The sequence below is a fragment of the Tyto alba genome, unplaced genomic scaffold (assembly GCF_018691265.1).
Source record: "Tyto alba isolate M040663 unplaced genomic scaffold, T.alba_DEE_v4.0 Super-Scaffold_7, whole genome shotgun sequence".
In the NCBI taxonomy this organism is placed as follows: domain Eukaryota; kingdom Metazoa; phylum Chordata; class Aves; order Strigiformes; family Tytonidae; genus Tyto; species Tyto alba.
In genome coordinates, this window is record NW_024881328.1 from 16,949,561 (window position 1) to 16,966,144 (window position 16,584).

Below are 16,584 nucleotides of genomic sequence, written 5' to 3' on the forward strand. Positions count from 1 at the left end.
TAGGTTAGCAATACACTGGTAAGCCAAGGCACATGAGACCCTCGGTATGGCTACCCAGCTAGCACAAAAAACCCAATGGGAACATCAAGACCCAAATACATATGGTATAGTACACAGAGGCGACACAAAATACCTCCTTAGCTAAAAAGCTCCTTAAGGAATTACAGAAGTGGTCAACCGACAGAAAAACCACAATGGCATGACATGGCGACTCAAAGATCTAAAATGGACATCTTGTGACTACAGGAATTAGTGCTAAAAACAATATATAAACAAGAATAAGAACATAAGTGCCATGAAAGATACTAGAGCAAATCTCATTGGACACTTAAGGAGAGGGGCAAAACTGGAATAACATAAAAAGCTCACGTGCCCAGGACTGCAATAAAAGAAAGACCCGTGGGTGCAGACTGTTACGAGCACAAATAATACACATCCTCTTCTCCAAGAAATTCCAGGGAAGACAGCAACCCAAGCCTGCGCTGGAAATAAGTGCCTAGTCAATGTCTCTAAGGAACAACTACTGTGACATCCAGATTAGACAGTGAAGGGATGGATTCAAAAATTAACGCCAAGAATTAAATAAAATGCCCAGAGAAGCAGAAGCCTCATGGTTCTGGAGGGTATATTGGAATGCACATAATGCTTTCTGAGATGTGACTTGTCTGATGTTCAGTCCTGTATATTGAAATACAGAGGATCAGATAGTTTACGTTGTATCTCTCATGACTTTGTCACACCCCCCATCAGCTGTTGAGAGACTAAAATGGAACAGACCTCATCAACACCCAAATCCAACTGCAAAACTGGCCAGAAAAAGGCTGATGAACCCTCCTCTCTTTCACAACCACTCATCCAACTTAAAACTTTAGAAACTCCTTCTTTATTCCTGAATTGCCAGGGAAGGAACCCCACTCCTTCCTGAGAGCTCCTGCCCCATGTTTGCACCCTGAACCCCCTGCATCACCTACTCTGTAGGAGATGCTCTTCCAAGCCCTGCACTGCATCCTGTCTTACCCCAGACTCCAGGCTCTACTACAGAGCCACAAAATAAGTTATCCAGGCTAACAAAGCTCCAGTGCCCCTGGATGGAGTTGATTAGTCAGATCTGATGATTACTTATAAGAGAGCTCTGTCCAGACTTGTGAAGGAAAAGGAAATGAGTATTAAAGTTTGTTTCAGAAATGATTAGCTAGCTTTCCTTTGAATGGTGGAAATAGCTCTGAGAAAGTTTGGCAGCATGAAGGTAAGAAGGGGGAATGTTTGGGTTTATTGTTTGTGTATTTTGCCAAGTGAGTTGTAAGACCCTATTTATCCCAGACTGAGAGCTACTCTATAGGAATGTCACAGACGGAGTTTCATGGTTTCAGGTGCCTTTAGTTTTATTCAAACTTTGTAAGGGAACAGGGTGCTGTACCTGGGTTGGGCACAACAGCCTTCCTGTGAGGCAGAGGTTCCTTCAAGTAGTGTTTACAACTACTGTTCTAGCTGTGAGAGTTTGGACCAAAGCCTGGGATTCAGCTTTTATGTCAGATCCATGATTTGGTGGGGACTGTGAAGGGGTTTGTGTCAATATTCTGTGCCAGCTCTCAGGGCTGGGGTTTTACTTGCCAACCCTGGCATAAAAATAAAATGTTAATTGATTATGATGCTTGACAAAATGCTTTTCTGCTGGTGTGTGAAAATCCTTTGATGATGAAGTTGATCAATTCTTGTTTCTCTGCTCTTCCTATTTGTGTGTATGCATGTGCACATCTCTTGTCTTATGCCTAGACTGAAAGCTATGTCAGAAATCATTTGGGGTGGGGGATTGCCTGATTGCTTGCCCAAGGGGAGGCTTTTGGTCTGTGCTGAGCACTCGAAGTGACTAAGATAACATCAGGAATAATACTACTAGTAAGCAGACCTGATTTCCTTGGCTGATTAATCTGAAATCTCCTTAGAGACATCCAGGAAGACAACACACAGCTTTCTCTTGCAGTTGCTGACTGTTGTTTTTTTTTTTTGTCTGCAGGTTTCCAATAAAATGTTTGTCACATTGCCAAGCTGCTCTGTTCCTTTGATATGCAAAGTGCTTTGAAGAGTCAGTCCCTCAATTACTAGTATTCCCAAAGCATGACAACGTAGTAAGGAGGGAAAGGGGATTTTTGTCTTCAGACATCACTCAGTATAAAAAGGAAACACTTGTGTTTGCAGGGTCAGTCTTCTGGTACAAGGTTTTTGAAGTGTTCATGTGAGATTTACTCTTTTGTAGCTATACTAATATCATCACTTTTCACTCCGTTTTGAGAATAATTATAGATAATAATGTGGGTTTTGAGATACTCTGAGAATAGAAAGAACACTGGTAATGATATTCTCAAAGGACTGAGGGAAGGCAATGCAGAACAAGAAGTACTCAATATACATGATGAAATATTTGCCATTCTCTATACATCTCTGCTGCTGATTTAATATCCAACACGCACCAAGATATATATGATAAAGCATCTCTTATAAAATCAGCAGTCTTCAGTTTCATCAAAGACCCTGGGTGTAATTTGGATGAGAAGTTCTCTCCATTGTTAACATTGGGAGAAAGCCAGCATTGTGCTAATGTCTAAATCAATAAATAAATCCTGTCCCACTGGTGATCCAGGGGCAGAACACTGCCTATTGCGCTTCCATCCAGACCAAATCCCCGTCTGGGTCTCGAAGGGAAAGGCTGCTTCCCTCACCGGGTGTGTTCTGGGGAACTTGAGGTGCCAGGGGGGCGAGGTTGGAGACCCCTGGGCAGGGAGGTCCTACGGGGCGGGTGGTGGATGGGGTGAGGCAGGAGAGGACAGGAGGGCCTCTCTGGCCCCAGGCTTGCCCTGCCACTGCCCCTCTTCAGGGACCCCAGCCCACCCAAACCCAACTCGTCCTCGGCTACGCCACGATGGCAGATACAGCCGTGCCTGTGAGATGTGGCGCTTTGAGGGGGGGCTGGTGGGATGCCCTCAGGGGAGAGGTGAGGAGGACACCCCCACATCTCCCTTCCCTCTCACCCGGCCGGGCCACCCCCGTCGCAGCCGCTCCCTGCCCCGCACCAGGACGGGGCAGTGCCGGGGCGGGCCGCCCCCCCCGCGGAACGCGAGGCGCCGCCGCCCGTGTTCCCGGGGCGGGGGCGGAACGGACGGACCGACCCGGAGCGCTGAGCGCGGCGCACACGGCGGCCCGGAACGAGCGTGATGGCGCGCGGCGGCAAGGTGAGGGAGCACCCCGACACCTTTGGGGCACCCCTGTACCCCTCCCGGTGTGGCGGGGACGTGCCACGGGCGGGGAGGGCCGTGACATCGGGTCCCTCAGCCGCCGTTGCCCGCCCGCGGCGCGAGCGCTGCTTCCGCTTTGGCCCTGCGCGGCCGTGGGTGTTTGCGCGACCCCGTGCTCGCTGTGGGGGCGTGGGGGGCTCTGTGTGTGGCCGGAGGGGGGGGGGGAGGTTCGCCCCGGCCCAGCGCGGGGCTTTTGGCTTTCCTGCGTGGGGCGGAGCCGGCCCGGCGCGACTTCGGAATTCGGAGCAAACGGCCCTACAGCCGCAGCTGCGAAACCCATCTCTGAAGCCGAGTAACTCCTCCTGTGCCCGCCTCCGAGTTGCTGCTGGTATAAAGCTGTCTAATTCAAAGGGATTTCAGTATTCCTGGCTCGGGGCAGCCGTGGTTTTGAGCACGGTGCAGGTACCGCAGTAGTAATTGCTACTGCTGTTGCTAAATTAATAGTAGAAATGGTTTTGCCCTGTTAAAAGTGCAGTTTGTCTGGTATGTTTAAGGAATCTTGTTGGTGAAAACAGTGTTAAGGTCTTTTCTGATACAGAGTGGTGTAGTATCTTTTAAACACAGGTTAGTCTGTGCTGCAGGCTGAAGTGCTGCTGTAGCCTTATCTCTCTTAGCTTTATTATCTAGCTTCAGCACTGAGAAGTTAGGGATAAAAGCAGGCTCATTCAGTTTTCACCCTTATCAGTACTTGAGCAAAGCGGATTGGTGTTAGCTCAGGTGTGACAACATTGTCCTATAATCATAGATGCTGAGCATCTTAAAAGTGTTGCTTAGTGTACTGCACCTGAAAGTGGTACTACTGGGTGCTCAGAGGTGAGATGCATAGAGGTTAATAACAGATGAAGAGACATACAGGAGGGTTACCAAAAGAGAGACCTGCCTTCTTCCTGAAGGAGGATTCCACATACCTGAATAGGCATCAGGTTCGGAGTTTGCTGCCTTCTAGGAGAGCATGTTAGCACTTGACACTTGATTTTTTTTCTTAAGTAAAAAGCAGCTCTTCACTCCTGCACTTATTTGGTTTCGTTGTTGTCATCTTGCCAGCTGTGAAGAGCATTTTACCTGTTTTGGACAACAGGATTAATTCAGTTGCCAGCCATTTTGTATCCTGAGGCAGGACAGCAACAAGCTGAGGGTCTGTAGTTGGTGATGCTGGTAGAGTAATTCCTCAGGCTGGCAGGTAAGCAAAAACAAGGTTCTTGTGAGAGCCTAATGCAGCCTCAGTTACAAGCCTCTATTCCACTCTAAGCTTCTGCAGACCCAGCTGACTCAGAGGCATTAATTCCTGGCTCCCAAGCAAGCCACCAGTAAAGGCGGAGTGAAGAACATAGTGCTGAGACTGAATATAACCTGCTGGACATCTTATAGCACCCTGTTGCTCAGCCTTCTTTCTTTCTTCCTTCCTTCCTCTTGTTCTGTCCTGGGAGCATGCAGGGATTTAAACCAGTGCTTGTTAAAATGACAGGGGAGGTACACAATATATTCTGGGAAAATAAGTTTAAGAAAATAGTTTGTGAGCTGCTAATACAGAGCATTAGTCAGCTAATCTAGGCAAGTTCTTATTGATAATAAGAATTATCTATTTGGGTGACAAAAAGAATCATGTTATTTTGGTTGATGTTGGAAAAGGTGCTTGGGATTATTTGCACAGCCATGTGCAAAAGAGTTTAGACCAACACCTTTTCTTTCTGTTCATCCCTTTTGCTTTGCACACGCAGACTTTACACCTCGTGTCACTCGAGAGTTTTCTGGTTTATTGCTCATGTCCTTTTGGCAGCTTCATTTCTTAGAGAAATGGATATATTTTGTATTTTAAAACAAGGTGACTGGCTCCAACCTAGGTAGTACCTAACTTTCCTGTGTTCTGGCAAACAATATTTTTTTTGCAGGCAGTGTAATTAAAGATACTGTCAGACCACCAGGCAAGATTTTGATGTATTTTTAAAGAATCTTGGTTTAATCAGTGACAATAAATTTGAGCTGGCCTTTCGTCACTGTCCTTGGAGATGCAGGGCATAATTTTGATGACTTCCTCTTGTAGCTTCATTCAGCTGGATGGTAAAATTACTCAGGCTAATCAAGGTAAGTATACTCTGTGGAAGAACTTTAGAGGAACTTTGCTAGAGTTGCACAAGAGAAATTACTAGAAGCAATTTTATTCGTATACTAGTTTATAAATCAATTAAAGGGAAGACTCAGACAGTGTTAAATATAGATCAGTTAAAGTGATGATCAGAAATGCAAACACATATGAAAGCTTGTGGGATTTAAGCCCCTGAATTGAAATCAAAATTAATCCTTCTAAGGCATTAAGAGCATAGCTGTGCACTGCAGAGACCTCCAGTAGCATAAACGTTCTGTCTCTCCCTGGAAGCTACAGGAGAACTGTCATTCTTACCATTCTTGCATTAGACCAAAATGTGCTCTCTACAGCTATTCTGAGCAACTCCGAGGGGTGGATGTAGCTGTAGAGTTTGGGGAAAATGTAAATCTCCACCTTGTGTTGTGCAGATACACTGTATTGTGTTGTATTCGTAATTGTCAACCAAAATATCTCTGATTTATTTCCTGCTGTGGGAGACCCCTTAGATCCCTGATATGTTCACAGGATTGTATAGAAATTGCCCCTCTGGACAGATTATTGTGAAACAACATTTTTTGTATTTTCCACTGAGGTGCCTGGAACATGGTAGAAGATGAAATGATTCTCAGTTCAGTGCAGTTGTAATGGTTCTGTCACCCACCATTGTCTTATATTAACAATTACTGTGAAAGAAACGAGTGGTGATATAGTTTGATTTTTAGGATTTGTATGTAACTTTTTGAGTAATAATGCTTATATTGACCCTTTTGCATTCTTATTCATAGAACAGAATCATAGAATGGTTTGGGTTGGAAGGGACCTTCAAGATCATCTAATTTCAACCCCTCTGCCATAGACAAGGACACCTTTCACTAGACCAGGTTGCTCAAAGCCCTGTCCAGCCTGGCCTTGAACACTGCCAGGGAGGGGGCAGCCACAGCTTCTCTGAGCAACCTGTGCCAGTGTCTCACCACCCTCACAGGAAAGAGTTTCTTCTTTATATCTAGCCTAAATCTACCCTTTTTCAGTTTAAAACCATTACCCCTTGTCCTATCACTACACTCCCTAATAAAGAGTCCCTCCCCATCTTTCCTGTAGCTCCCTTTAAGTATTGGAAGGTCTCTGGAAGATCTCCCTGATACCTTCTGTTCTCCAGGCTGAACAACCCCAAATCTCTCGGCCTGTCCTCATACGGGAGGTGCTCCTGATTATCTTTGTAGCCTCCTCTGGACCCGCTCAAGTGGGTCCATGCCCTTCTTATATTGGGGGCCCCAGAGCTGGACACAGCTCTGCGGGTGAGGTCTCACAAGGATGGAGCAGAGTGGGAGAATCCCCTTCCTGGACCTGCTGGCCACACTTCTCTTGATGCAGCCCAGGACACAGTTGGCTTTCTGGGCTGCGAGCGTACATTGCTGGCTCAGCCAATTTTCCATCCACCAAGTCCTTCTCTGCAGGGCTGCTCTCAATCCACTCCTTGCCCAGCCTGTATTTGTGCTTGGGATTGCCCTGACCCACGTGCAGGACCTTGCACTTGGCCTTGTTGAATTTCATGAGGTTTGCACAGGCCCACCTCTCAAGCCTGTCCAGGTCCCTCTGAATGACATCCCTTCCCTCCAGTGTGTTGACCACACCACACAGCTTGGTGTCACTGTCAAGCTTGCTGAGGGTGCACTCAAGCCCCCTGTCCACGTCACCAACAAAGATGTTAAACGGTGCTGGTTGTATGCCAGCCCCTGAGGAACACCACTCGTCACTGTTCTCCACTTGAATATCAAGCCATTGACCGCAACTCTTTGAGTGTGACCATCCAGCCAATTCCTTATCTACTGAGTGGTTCATCCATTGAGTCCATGTCTCTCCATTTTGGAGACAAAGATGTCATGTGGGATGATGTCAAATGCTTTGCACAAGGCCAGGTAGATGATGTCAGTTGCTTTTCCTTTATCTACCAGTGCTGTAACCCTGTCGTAGCAGGCCACCAAATTAGGCATGATTTGCCCAGTGAAGCCATGTTGGCTGTCTGTCACCAATCACCTTATTTTCCATGTGCCCTAGCATAGTTTCCAGGAGGATTCGCTCCATGATCTTGCTGGACACAGAAGTGATACTGACTGGTCTGTAGTTCCCTGGGTGTTCTTTTTTTAAGAATGGGAGTTAAGTTTCCCCTTTTCCAGTCAGCGGGAACTTCCCCAGACTGCCATGGCTTCTCAGATATGATGGATAGTAGCTTAGTCACTTCATCTGCCAGTTCCCTCAGGATCCACAGATCAGGTCCCATGGACTTGTACACCTTCAGGTTCCTTAGATGGTCTCGAACCTGATTTTCTCCTACACTGGTTGGTTCTTCATTCTCCCAGTCCCTGCCTTTGCCTTCTACGACTTGAGCAGTGTGGCTGGAGTACTTGCCGGTGAAGACTGAGGCAAAAAAGTCATTGAGTACCTCAGCCTTTTCCATATGCTGGATAGCCATGTATCCTGTTTCCTTCAAGAGAGTGCCCACATTTTCCCTAGTCTTTGTTTTATCACTGAGGTACTTACAGAAGCTTTTGTTGTTGCTTTTGACGTCCCTGGCCGTCAGTATTCAGTATTGTCTTTCCTTGCTAGGTGGCCATAGTGCTGTGCCTGGATGTAGGCTTTACAATGAGCAGTTCTGCCCCTGGCGAGGAGTCTTCACTTGAACAAGCCAAGAAGATCATGACAAAGTTTGTGCAGCGACAGGTATGTATGACTTTACACAGGATAAAAAACTGTTAGAAAGGGAGAGGAAGCAATAACATTTGTGAAATATATTCCTCATTTACTAATAATTGAAATAAATGAGAAATGAGTAAGAATTAGTCTGGTTTTATGCAGAATTAACAGTGTTCTTCATTTCAGCTGTATTTTTGTGGATGAGATGTGTCATCTGAATTGGTCACTCTTTTTTCAGGGCAGTAGAAACATTTAGGGAAAACGAGTAATTTTCTCTTTCTTGAAAATGTTTCAACATTCTTAAGATTTACCACATCTAAGACTCATTTCAAGGACTGAGTCAGCCAATTTTACTTGTTTCATGCCAGATATCCTCATGTCAATTTGTTAGTTTAATTATTTCTAAATTAGTGAACTCCGTAAGATTACATTTTGGTAAGATAGCACTGAAAAACTAAGAAGAAGTAAATCCGTTGTACTTGACATTGTTTCAAAATTAGTTCATCTTGCTGGAGTCTGCCTAGTATAGTTGTGTATGAATCTACCCGTGTGTTTATTATACCTGTTTTGTCTTTTCTCTATTTCCAGATTTTTGCTGAGAGTAAAGATGAGGTTGCTGTAGTTTTGTTTGGCACTGATGGTACTCAGAATGCCCTCGCCAGTGGGGATCAATACCAAAACATTAGTGTACATAGGTCACTAATGCTACCAGATTTTGATCTGCTGGAAGACATTCAAGATGTGATCAAACCAGGCTCTGAACAAGCAGACTGTATCCTTTCATTGTAGAGCACTTCTTGAACTGATTCAGTTACGCATGAGACAGGAAGTTAGTGTTGTGAAATGGGCTCAGATTTGCCTCTGAAGTTTTAACTATCAGAGTTCAGCTAATTTGTGGTTGTAAATTTGTTCAAAAGCAGATTATCTGCTTTTTGACATTCTTTTAGGCTAGCAGATGGAGTCTTGGCCTTAGGGAATCATTGCTTTTATGAAGTGTTCTGTTAATTAGAGAGAACAAAGATAGCAATAATAAAATTTTTGGCCTCGAATAAGGCATGTGTTTTTAAAAATAGTGTTGCAGGACTTGGTTTATGCTTTTTCATCAACTAAAAAAATATTATTTACAAAGTATGTCAGCAGAAGTACCAGTAGCCAGACAAAGCAGAATAGAGGTTTATTAGATTGATTTCTACAGAAAATATTTCTAACATTGCAAAATGTCACTTGCTGGTTTGAATGTTGTTCGTGTTTGAACGTATACTGCTGTTAGGTGCATAAGGTGAAAAGTTTTAAAAGAAGGTGATCTATATAGTGTCCCTTCCTGTGTTCCATTTACATGCTGTTCAACTTCTGCATTGTGTTCTCTCTTTTTGGCCATAAAATGATTGTTGTGAGCTCTATTCAGACTGTCAGAGCTGTTTGAGGGAAGTGCGCAGCCAGTCAGCTGTATCTTATCAGAAGCAGTCACGTTCCTTCTTTGATGGGTGGGCAGGTTCGTATGCAGTGATAAAAATATGTTCCCAATGAAAATTGTGATGAAGAAGGAACTGTCAAGAGATTGCTAGATGCAGATATTTTGAAGGAAAACGTGCATGAGAAAATGGTATCATGTATTGAAAGTACATGTAAATTTTGTTTGTGGATTCAAAGTAACGTTGTAAATATTATATTGCTCTTTCATTGAACTTGAGCCTCCTCATTGACAGTTAAAAGATTGGGCCCTGAAGCAGTCTTTTTACTGTTTGATCAGATAAATGGGGAAGAGATAAGATCACAGAACACATATATACTTGCATAGTAGTTATTTGAAGAATACTTTTCTCAAAAAATTGTTGGTTTGTTAACTAAAATGCATGCTTGTCAGTGTTTGGGAAGGGGTGAAAACAGAAGATTTTTTCATAGAAAAAACACTTTTGTGACATGATTCATGTTTTAAATGAGTTTTTTCTTAACTTTGCTTAGTTCTGGATGCAGTTATTGTGTGTATGGACTTGCTTCAGAAGGAAACAATGTGAGTATGTAACTCAAAGCCTCTTACAGAATTCTGACCTTGCACTTTGGAGCTGATCTGATTTCTTATCAGTATTACATTTTCAGTATTGTGTAAATATGGAAAATGCTTTTTAAAAAACAAAAAAACAACCAGACAAATAAACAAAAAACCAAACCAAACCAAAAAAAAAACAAACCAAACCAAACCAAAACCCCAAACTGAACAACAGTACAGGAGTCTGTCCTTGAAGAATCTCCAGGAGACATCTAGCTTCTATAGACAATCTAAGAGCTTTCTGGTGCAACTCAGAACTTTGCAGTAAATTGATGAAAATACTAATGCTGTTATACAAGGCACAAAGACTTCACTTAGTGTCATGTGTCTTGTGATCATTTTTAAAAAACATTAATTGAGATGTTAAAATGCATAGAAAAGGGCTGCCAAATTTATGAGGGTGATGGCATGTCTTACAAAGAAAAAAAGAAAACAAAACTAGAGAGGTGAGTTTGTCCAGCCTAGCAAATTAAAGGCTGTTGGAGATAAGATGGTTGTTTGTAAATATGTAGGCTGTGGTAGATAAATGTGCAGAAGAAAAAACACTGTTTAAGCTGAAAGAAAATGTTGGCACAAGTATTACAAAGTTGTCAGTGAATGTACTTTGTCTGGAAAAGTGACTGTTTAACACTCAGTGAACTGATGGTTGAGGAAAAGGAAGATAACCTTACTTCCTCTCAAAACAGCGATTGAGCATCTTGTTAAAAAGATTATATGATCTAACAGTGAATGTAGAAGATGACTTAGTAATACATTTTGTATTTTTATTAATAAAATCTAATTGACTTGGAAAGCTGTGTCAGTTTATCAGTTAAAACTGAGTTATGAGTTAAAATCAGTGTATGTATGCTGGTATAACCTTGAATAACTATGTAGCAACTGCTTTTGTTATCTTGTAAGTTGCTTGTATGCACCAAACCCTTTGAGATGGAGTTTACCTTCAGCTGAGAAAATATTACTGGGCAAAAATACAAGAAAAACACCCTTATGCTTGAATATCCAGATAAAAACTGTATCAGTTTAACTGAATTTTGTTCTGTAGCTGCCAGAACTTTCTGATGTTTATTGTTACTACTTCTTAGCACATTAAGTAGGCTTTAAACTTATCCAATGAATCTACTGAATTAGCTTACTAAAATGGAACCCCCACCAGGCACAGTAATTTAAAATACATTTTCCATTTTCACAAGAACAGACTTAGAGCTGTAAAGGAAGTATCCAGCATAATCAATAAACAACATAACATCTTTCATCTACATTGGTGAAAACTGGCAGAATTTCATTCATTTAGATGTAGTTAGTGATTTATACAGTCACAGGGCTAGTGCCCTCAATTTTAGGGGGTAGGAGTGAGTAGAGGGAATCATATAAAGTTAAAAACTTACCATAAATAATATCACCGATGAGAGAACAACTTCTACCAAGTAGATTTGTTTGCCTTTTTTTTTTTTTTTAAACAAGTATATTACTTTGATAAAGCTTCAATTTTCTAAGGAAAGTATTAGAAAAAGACCTTATAGATAATATTTCTGATATATGTGAATGTTCTTTTTGTATTTTAAGAGGAAAGAAATATGAGAAGAGACACATTGAACTGTTTACAGACCTTAGTAGTCCTGTCAGTGAGGATCAGCTGGAAATTATCATTGCTAACTTGAAGAAAACAGGAATTTCACTTCAGTTTTTGTAAGTATTGAAGTGGCTGTTGTACACTGTGCTATTTTTTTAAAGGGAAATTATTGTTCTTTATAATGATTTTGAAGGAGTTGGTCATCTGTTGGTATATTGTTTCTATAGAGATATACCAGCAGGTAATATGATGGTTATGAGTACTTCTATCAATTACACATGCCATGAAATCCAGTTATGAATCAAGTGTAAATCCTTTTAGGTAAGGGATTCACTGGGAGGAAATAATAAGGTAGCATTGCAGATGTTTATAGCCTGATTCTGATGCCAGTAGAAAAGCAAGTCTGAAGAGAAGAGTTATATTCACAGTGATGTGCTTGGAAGATGGAAGTAGAAAATGGAAGCAGTGTCTTAAGTGTTATGACAGGAATCCCTTGGCTGTCTTGGTATAGGTAGACATTGATCTGAAGAATCAGTGGTGGTGCTGCGATCTGTATTAGTTGTTGCATGTGACGGTAACATAGGAAGCTATAGGCCTTCTAGTAGGAGTTTATTTAAAAGCAAAACTTTGTGTGAATGTTAATGCTTGCTGTTTATAACAGATAATTCCATAGGAGACAGTTAAAGCTGCAGTATTACTTCTGACCATTTTAATATTTACTTTCACTTAGATCCAGCATTCTGTAAGGAGCAATGTTGTGAATTTGATGAATTCATTAAAGCTGTTTGCAGACCCACCTGCAAAATAACAGAGGGGTTAGGTAGGAAGCCTGTGCTTGGGAGAGGCTGAATATAAAAATGTCAGGCTACTCTCTGGTTCTATCTACACAGCAAAAGAAGGTATGCTTGCAACATGCCTTGACACGCCCCTTCTAGCTTACTTGGCTATTGTTGGCACTGGCGGCGGTGGAGACACACCAGCATGGACATGGTACATGCTACCAGCCTGAGTACATCTCTCAGAGACCTGGTGTTTAGCCCCTGGCACCTTATCTCCAAACCTGTAGTTTGCAGTGCAGACTAGCACAGATACTACCACCACATGTTAATGTTGCAGTTTTGTTCTGTGAGATTTCTGATACATCTTTACATTTTCTTTGTGTGTACCGTAGCAAAGGAAAAGCCCCATGGCTAACAGAAGCATTAGGGGAAACGTTGCTGTTACAGCATTAGCTGCAGATTTACACCCTCTCTCCCAGCCACATGAGCAAGTGATGCTTTGAGAAATACATGTACAAATGCAAAGTACTCAGGATAGTGGTTTAAAAGTAATTTCTTGCTAAACCTTGTCCTTTTGTTACGGTTCCATCTGCTTCCATCTCTTACACCCTATTTATTGATTAGGTTGTAACTTGTGGCAGATAACAGGGATTAAAACCAACTGTCAAGTGCCAGACACATGCTGAGCACTGTGTAGCTTTGGGTATTACACAGTTCTCATCCCAGGAGTCTCTAAGCATTGTATAATGAAAGTAATCTAACTTCTATTTATCAGAGGTTTGAAGCTTTTGGGTTTTGTAACAGCTTTAAAATACTGTTTCTCTTTTTGTCAGTGGATGCTGCTTCCTAAAAAGGTAGCAAACACTTTGCTGAAGTTTGATCTTTAATTCTGCTGTATGTGACATTGTTGTGCATATTGTTAACTCTGCTTGTTATATGTTGCTCCACAGATAAGTTTAATGAGGACTAATGAGGTGAAAGTGAGGTAGAGATCTGTAGGCTACTTTTTTTTAAAACATAATACAATGCTAAAATTCTTTGTGGAAATATGGTAAAAGGTATCATGTGGTTCGTTCAAAATTGGATCAGATGAAAGATTTGAAAAATCTGCAGGCGTTGTCTGGGGCACAGAGTAGAGGATCTTACACATCTCTCTTTTCTCTGGTTATTAGACTTAGTTAACTCTGTTGTATTTCGAAGAGCAGCAAAATCATTTTATCTATAACCTCTGGCTAAATTTTAAAATCTGAATCCTGAAGTGCAGGAAAATGTATTATCTTCAGTCAGAAATTCACCTAGTGTTGTAAGCTATTAAAATCTCAAAGAATAACATTTATTCCAGATACACCTAATAGCCCTACTGCAGAGAAAGTCCCGTTTGCTGGCATTTGCAACCAATACAGAATCACAGGCCTGGAATGGCCTTTAACAAGTCATCTAGAGCAATCCTCTACTTCAGACTGGGTCAGCTGTATGTATGTCATTGCTGAGTGGTGTTTGTCTAATCTTTTTATAAAGATTCCCAGTGATGAAGACTCTTCTATCTCCTCAGGCAGTTGGTTTTACAGGTTATGGTTTGAAATGCCTTTATCAGGTTTTTGAATATCTGACCTGACTCCGTGATGTGATTTGAGTGCTGGCTGAATATGAAGAACTGGTTGTTCCCTTCCTCTCTGCCTTTTATATTTAAGACTGTCTTGCCCTCTGACTCCCTTCTCTACAGGGTTTATTGTGTTCAGTCTGTTTTCATAGATCTTGTTCTCTAATCAGCATTGTCTTTATTCCCCAATCCCTTCCTGTATGTGGGCATCCTTATTGACATATGATGTCCAGAACTAGTGCAGCACTCTGGCCAAGAAGTTACCAATGCCAAATAGAACTGAAATACTACTTAATGTGTTTCGCAAGCCGTGTGGCTCTTTATACATCTGACTGCAGCTAGATAGAAATTGTTGATTCTGATACAAATTTTGTTTTATTTTTTATCGGTTATTTTAGTTAAGAAGAAAGTCAAACTAACTGCTTGTGTTCTTAGTCTTCCGTTTCCAGTGGATGTTGATGATGAAGGTGGAGATTCAGGTGCCGGTATACATTCCCATGTGCACAGAAACTCTTTTCCAAGAAAGTGTTTAACTGAGCGACAGAAGGAAGGCATCGATGTGGTGAGGAAACTGATGCATACTTTGGATGAAGATGGAGGGCTGGAAGAAATTTATACTTTCAGGTAAACTTGGCTAAGCCTCTTTATCATACTGTAAATTTACTTTCCGATTTCTTCCCCTTAAGGTGAAATGAATTAATTAATCAGTCACTTGGCTTCCAGTTTCACTGAAGTCACTGGATTTTATAACTTATTATACGCTCAGTCCCTTTCAAACAGCTTCTTTGGGGACATTAGAATAGGTAGAAAAGTTTACAGATTTTGGTGGAAAATGAATTTTCTGTATGTCTATTTAAAGAAAAAAAGTCACGCTTCTTCTATCCTTAGTGTTGGTGGATTTTGGAGGGAATGTTTCTGTAAATGAGATTTCAGAAGCATGTTTTAGAACGAGTTGGAATTTGTGACATGATGCAGGTAGAACATTTGCATTTAACAGTAGCCTTTGTTCCTTGGTCACAGACTACTCACTAGTTTATCAAACTCCCACAAATGTTTTGAGTAATGTTTGTTGAATCCTGCTCTTCAATCACAGACTGCAGTGCCATTGTGCCAAACAATATACTTTTTTTAGCAGCATTCCTAGTGCAAGAATTGAAAGATGGTTTTTCACTTCTTGTTTCCCCAATGAAAGAATGAAAATACGAGTCTCTGAAAAACTGTGGCTAATGATATATCCAAGACTTTTCCATATGGGTGTTATGTCAGTTGGGAAACAAGCGAAATGCAGATATGCGCCTTATGAAAGTCTGATGTTATTGTCTTAGTAGTTCTATTCTACAACTATGAAGTGTGATCTTTTAGACAATGCATTTTTCAGGAAGCTTAGCAGACTATAGCTGTAATGTGATGATGAAGTGTAATTTTTAGATGAGGGTGGTACCTGTAGGATTGCGTGCTGTTACTCATCATTTTATTTGTGGGGTTTCCTTCCCTCACCCTGCCCAACTGATCTGCTTTGCACCTCAGCAGCCAGATAAACTGTTATTTTAACTGCATTAGTGTGGATTAGAGAAGAAACGTATATCCCTGTGTATTTGTTCCATACTAGTCAACAGAGCAGTCTGAGTCTCTAGAAAAAGGCAGGCTTTGTCATTGCATCAAAAGACTGCACAGAAAAGCAGTATCTTTCTGTGCCCGTTTATCCTTTGGGATAATCCATATTCATGAAGCTGCTATGTGGTTTGGCCCCTTCCTTATAGTTTTTTTTTTTTTTTTATTGCAGTCTCTTGCTACTCTATAAGCTGTATTTGTGCCACGCTTTCAGGAGAAATTTAAAAATCATTGGCTAAACAGGCATTTGGCTAATAGATTAAAGCTTTAGTTGTTTAAGTTGTTTAAGAATGTGTGAGGTTTTAGATGCAGTTAAATTGCTTATCATGCTTTAAGAAGTCAGCCTTGCAAATCTGTCATGATAATTTACCAACTCAGATATATTCTCTGCTTTACTGTATTCATTATTCCTGCTGGTAAAAATATTTCAACTCTTGTGAAAACAAATCAGTTGTGCCAGGAAAGTAAGTGAGAAAATTTTGTTTTGGTTTTTTTTTAGGGTTTGATATACTGACTGTCGGACAGGAGGTAATTCTGCTGCCTCTGGGTTTTTCAGGAAGGGTTTAGAGAGCAGAGGAGGAGAGACTTTTTTAAAATACATTGTTGTATTTTGAAAATGTTTAACAAAATTGAAATGTACATTTACTAGGGTTTTATTGGTTGAGTTTTCTTTGAGAACAGGGAACATTTTTCATCTATAAATGTAACAAATTAAAGGATAGAATTAATAAATTGATCTTAAACGTCATTTAACAGTTATTTGATTTTCACATTCGTCCTTGAATGTTTATCTCATTATCATAATTCCAGTGCATGTTCTTCTTTCATTGTGCTTCTGTTAGAATTTAAAAAAACACCCTGCTCATCCTAAGAAACTTGAAAACTAGAATACCAAGTTAAATTATGTACTAAT

At 41.2% G+C, this 16,584-nt stretch overlaps 1 protein-coding gene across 1 annotated transcript in view; it reads left to right on the forward strand.

Moving 5' to 3' along the window:
* The first annotated feature begins 3,145 nt into the window (after positions 1–3,145).
* Positions 3,146–16,584, forward strand: part of XRCC5 (X-ray repair cross complementing 5) — a 52,931-nt gene continuing 39,492 nt past the window's right edge. The window contains exons 1-6 of the mRNA XM_033003916.2: positions 3,146–3,227; positions 7,978–8,091; positions 8,653–8,836; positions 10,027–10,075; positions 11,675–11,797; positions 14,496–14,684. Of these exons, the coding sequence (XP_032859807.1) occupies positions 3,210–3,227; positions 7,978–8,091; positions 8,653–8,836; positions 10,027–10,075; positions 11,675–11,797; positions 14,496–14,684 (677 nt within the window). The 5' untranslated portion in view covers positions 3,146–3,209. The remainder of the gene's footprint in view (positions 3,228–7,977; positions 8,092–8,652; positions 8,837–10,026; positions 10,076–11,674; positions 11,798–14,495; positions 14,685–16,584) is intronic.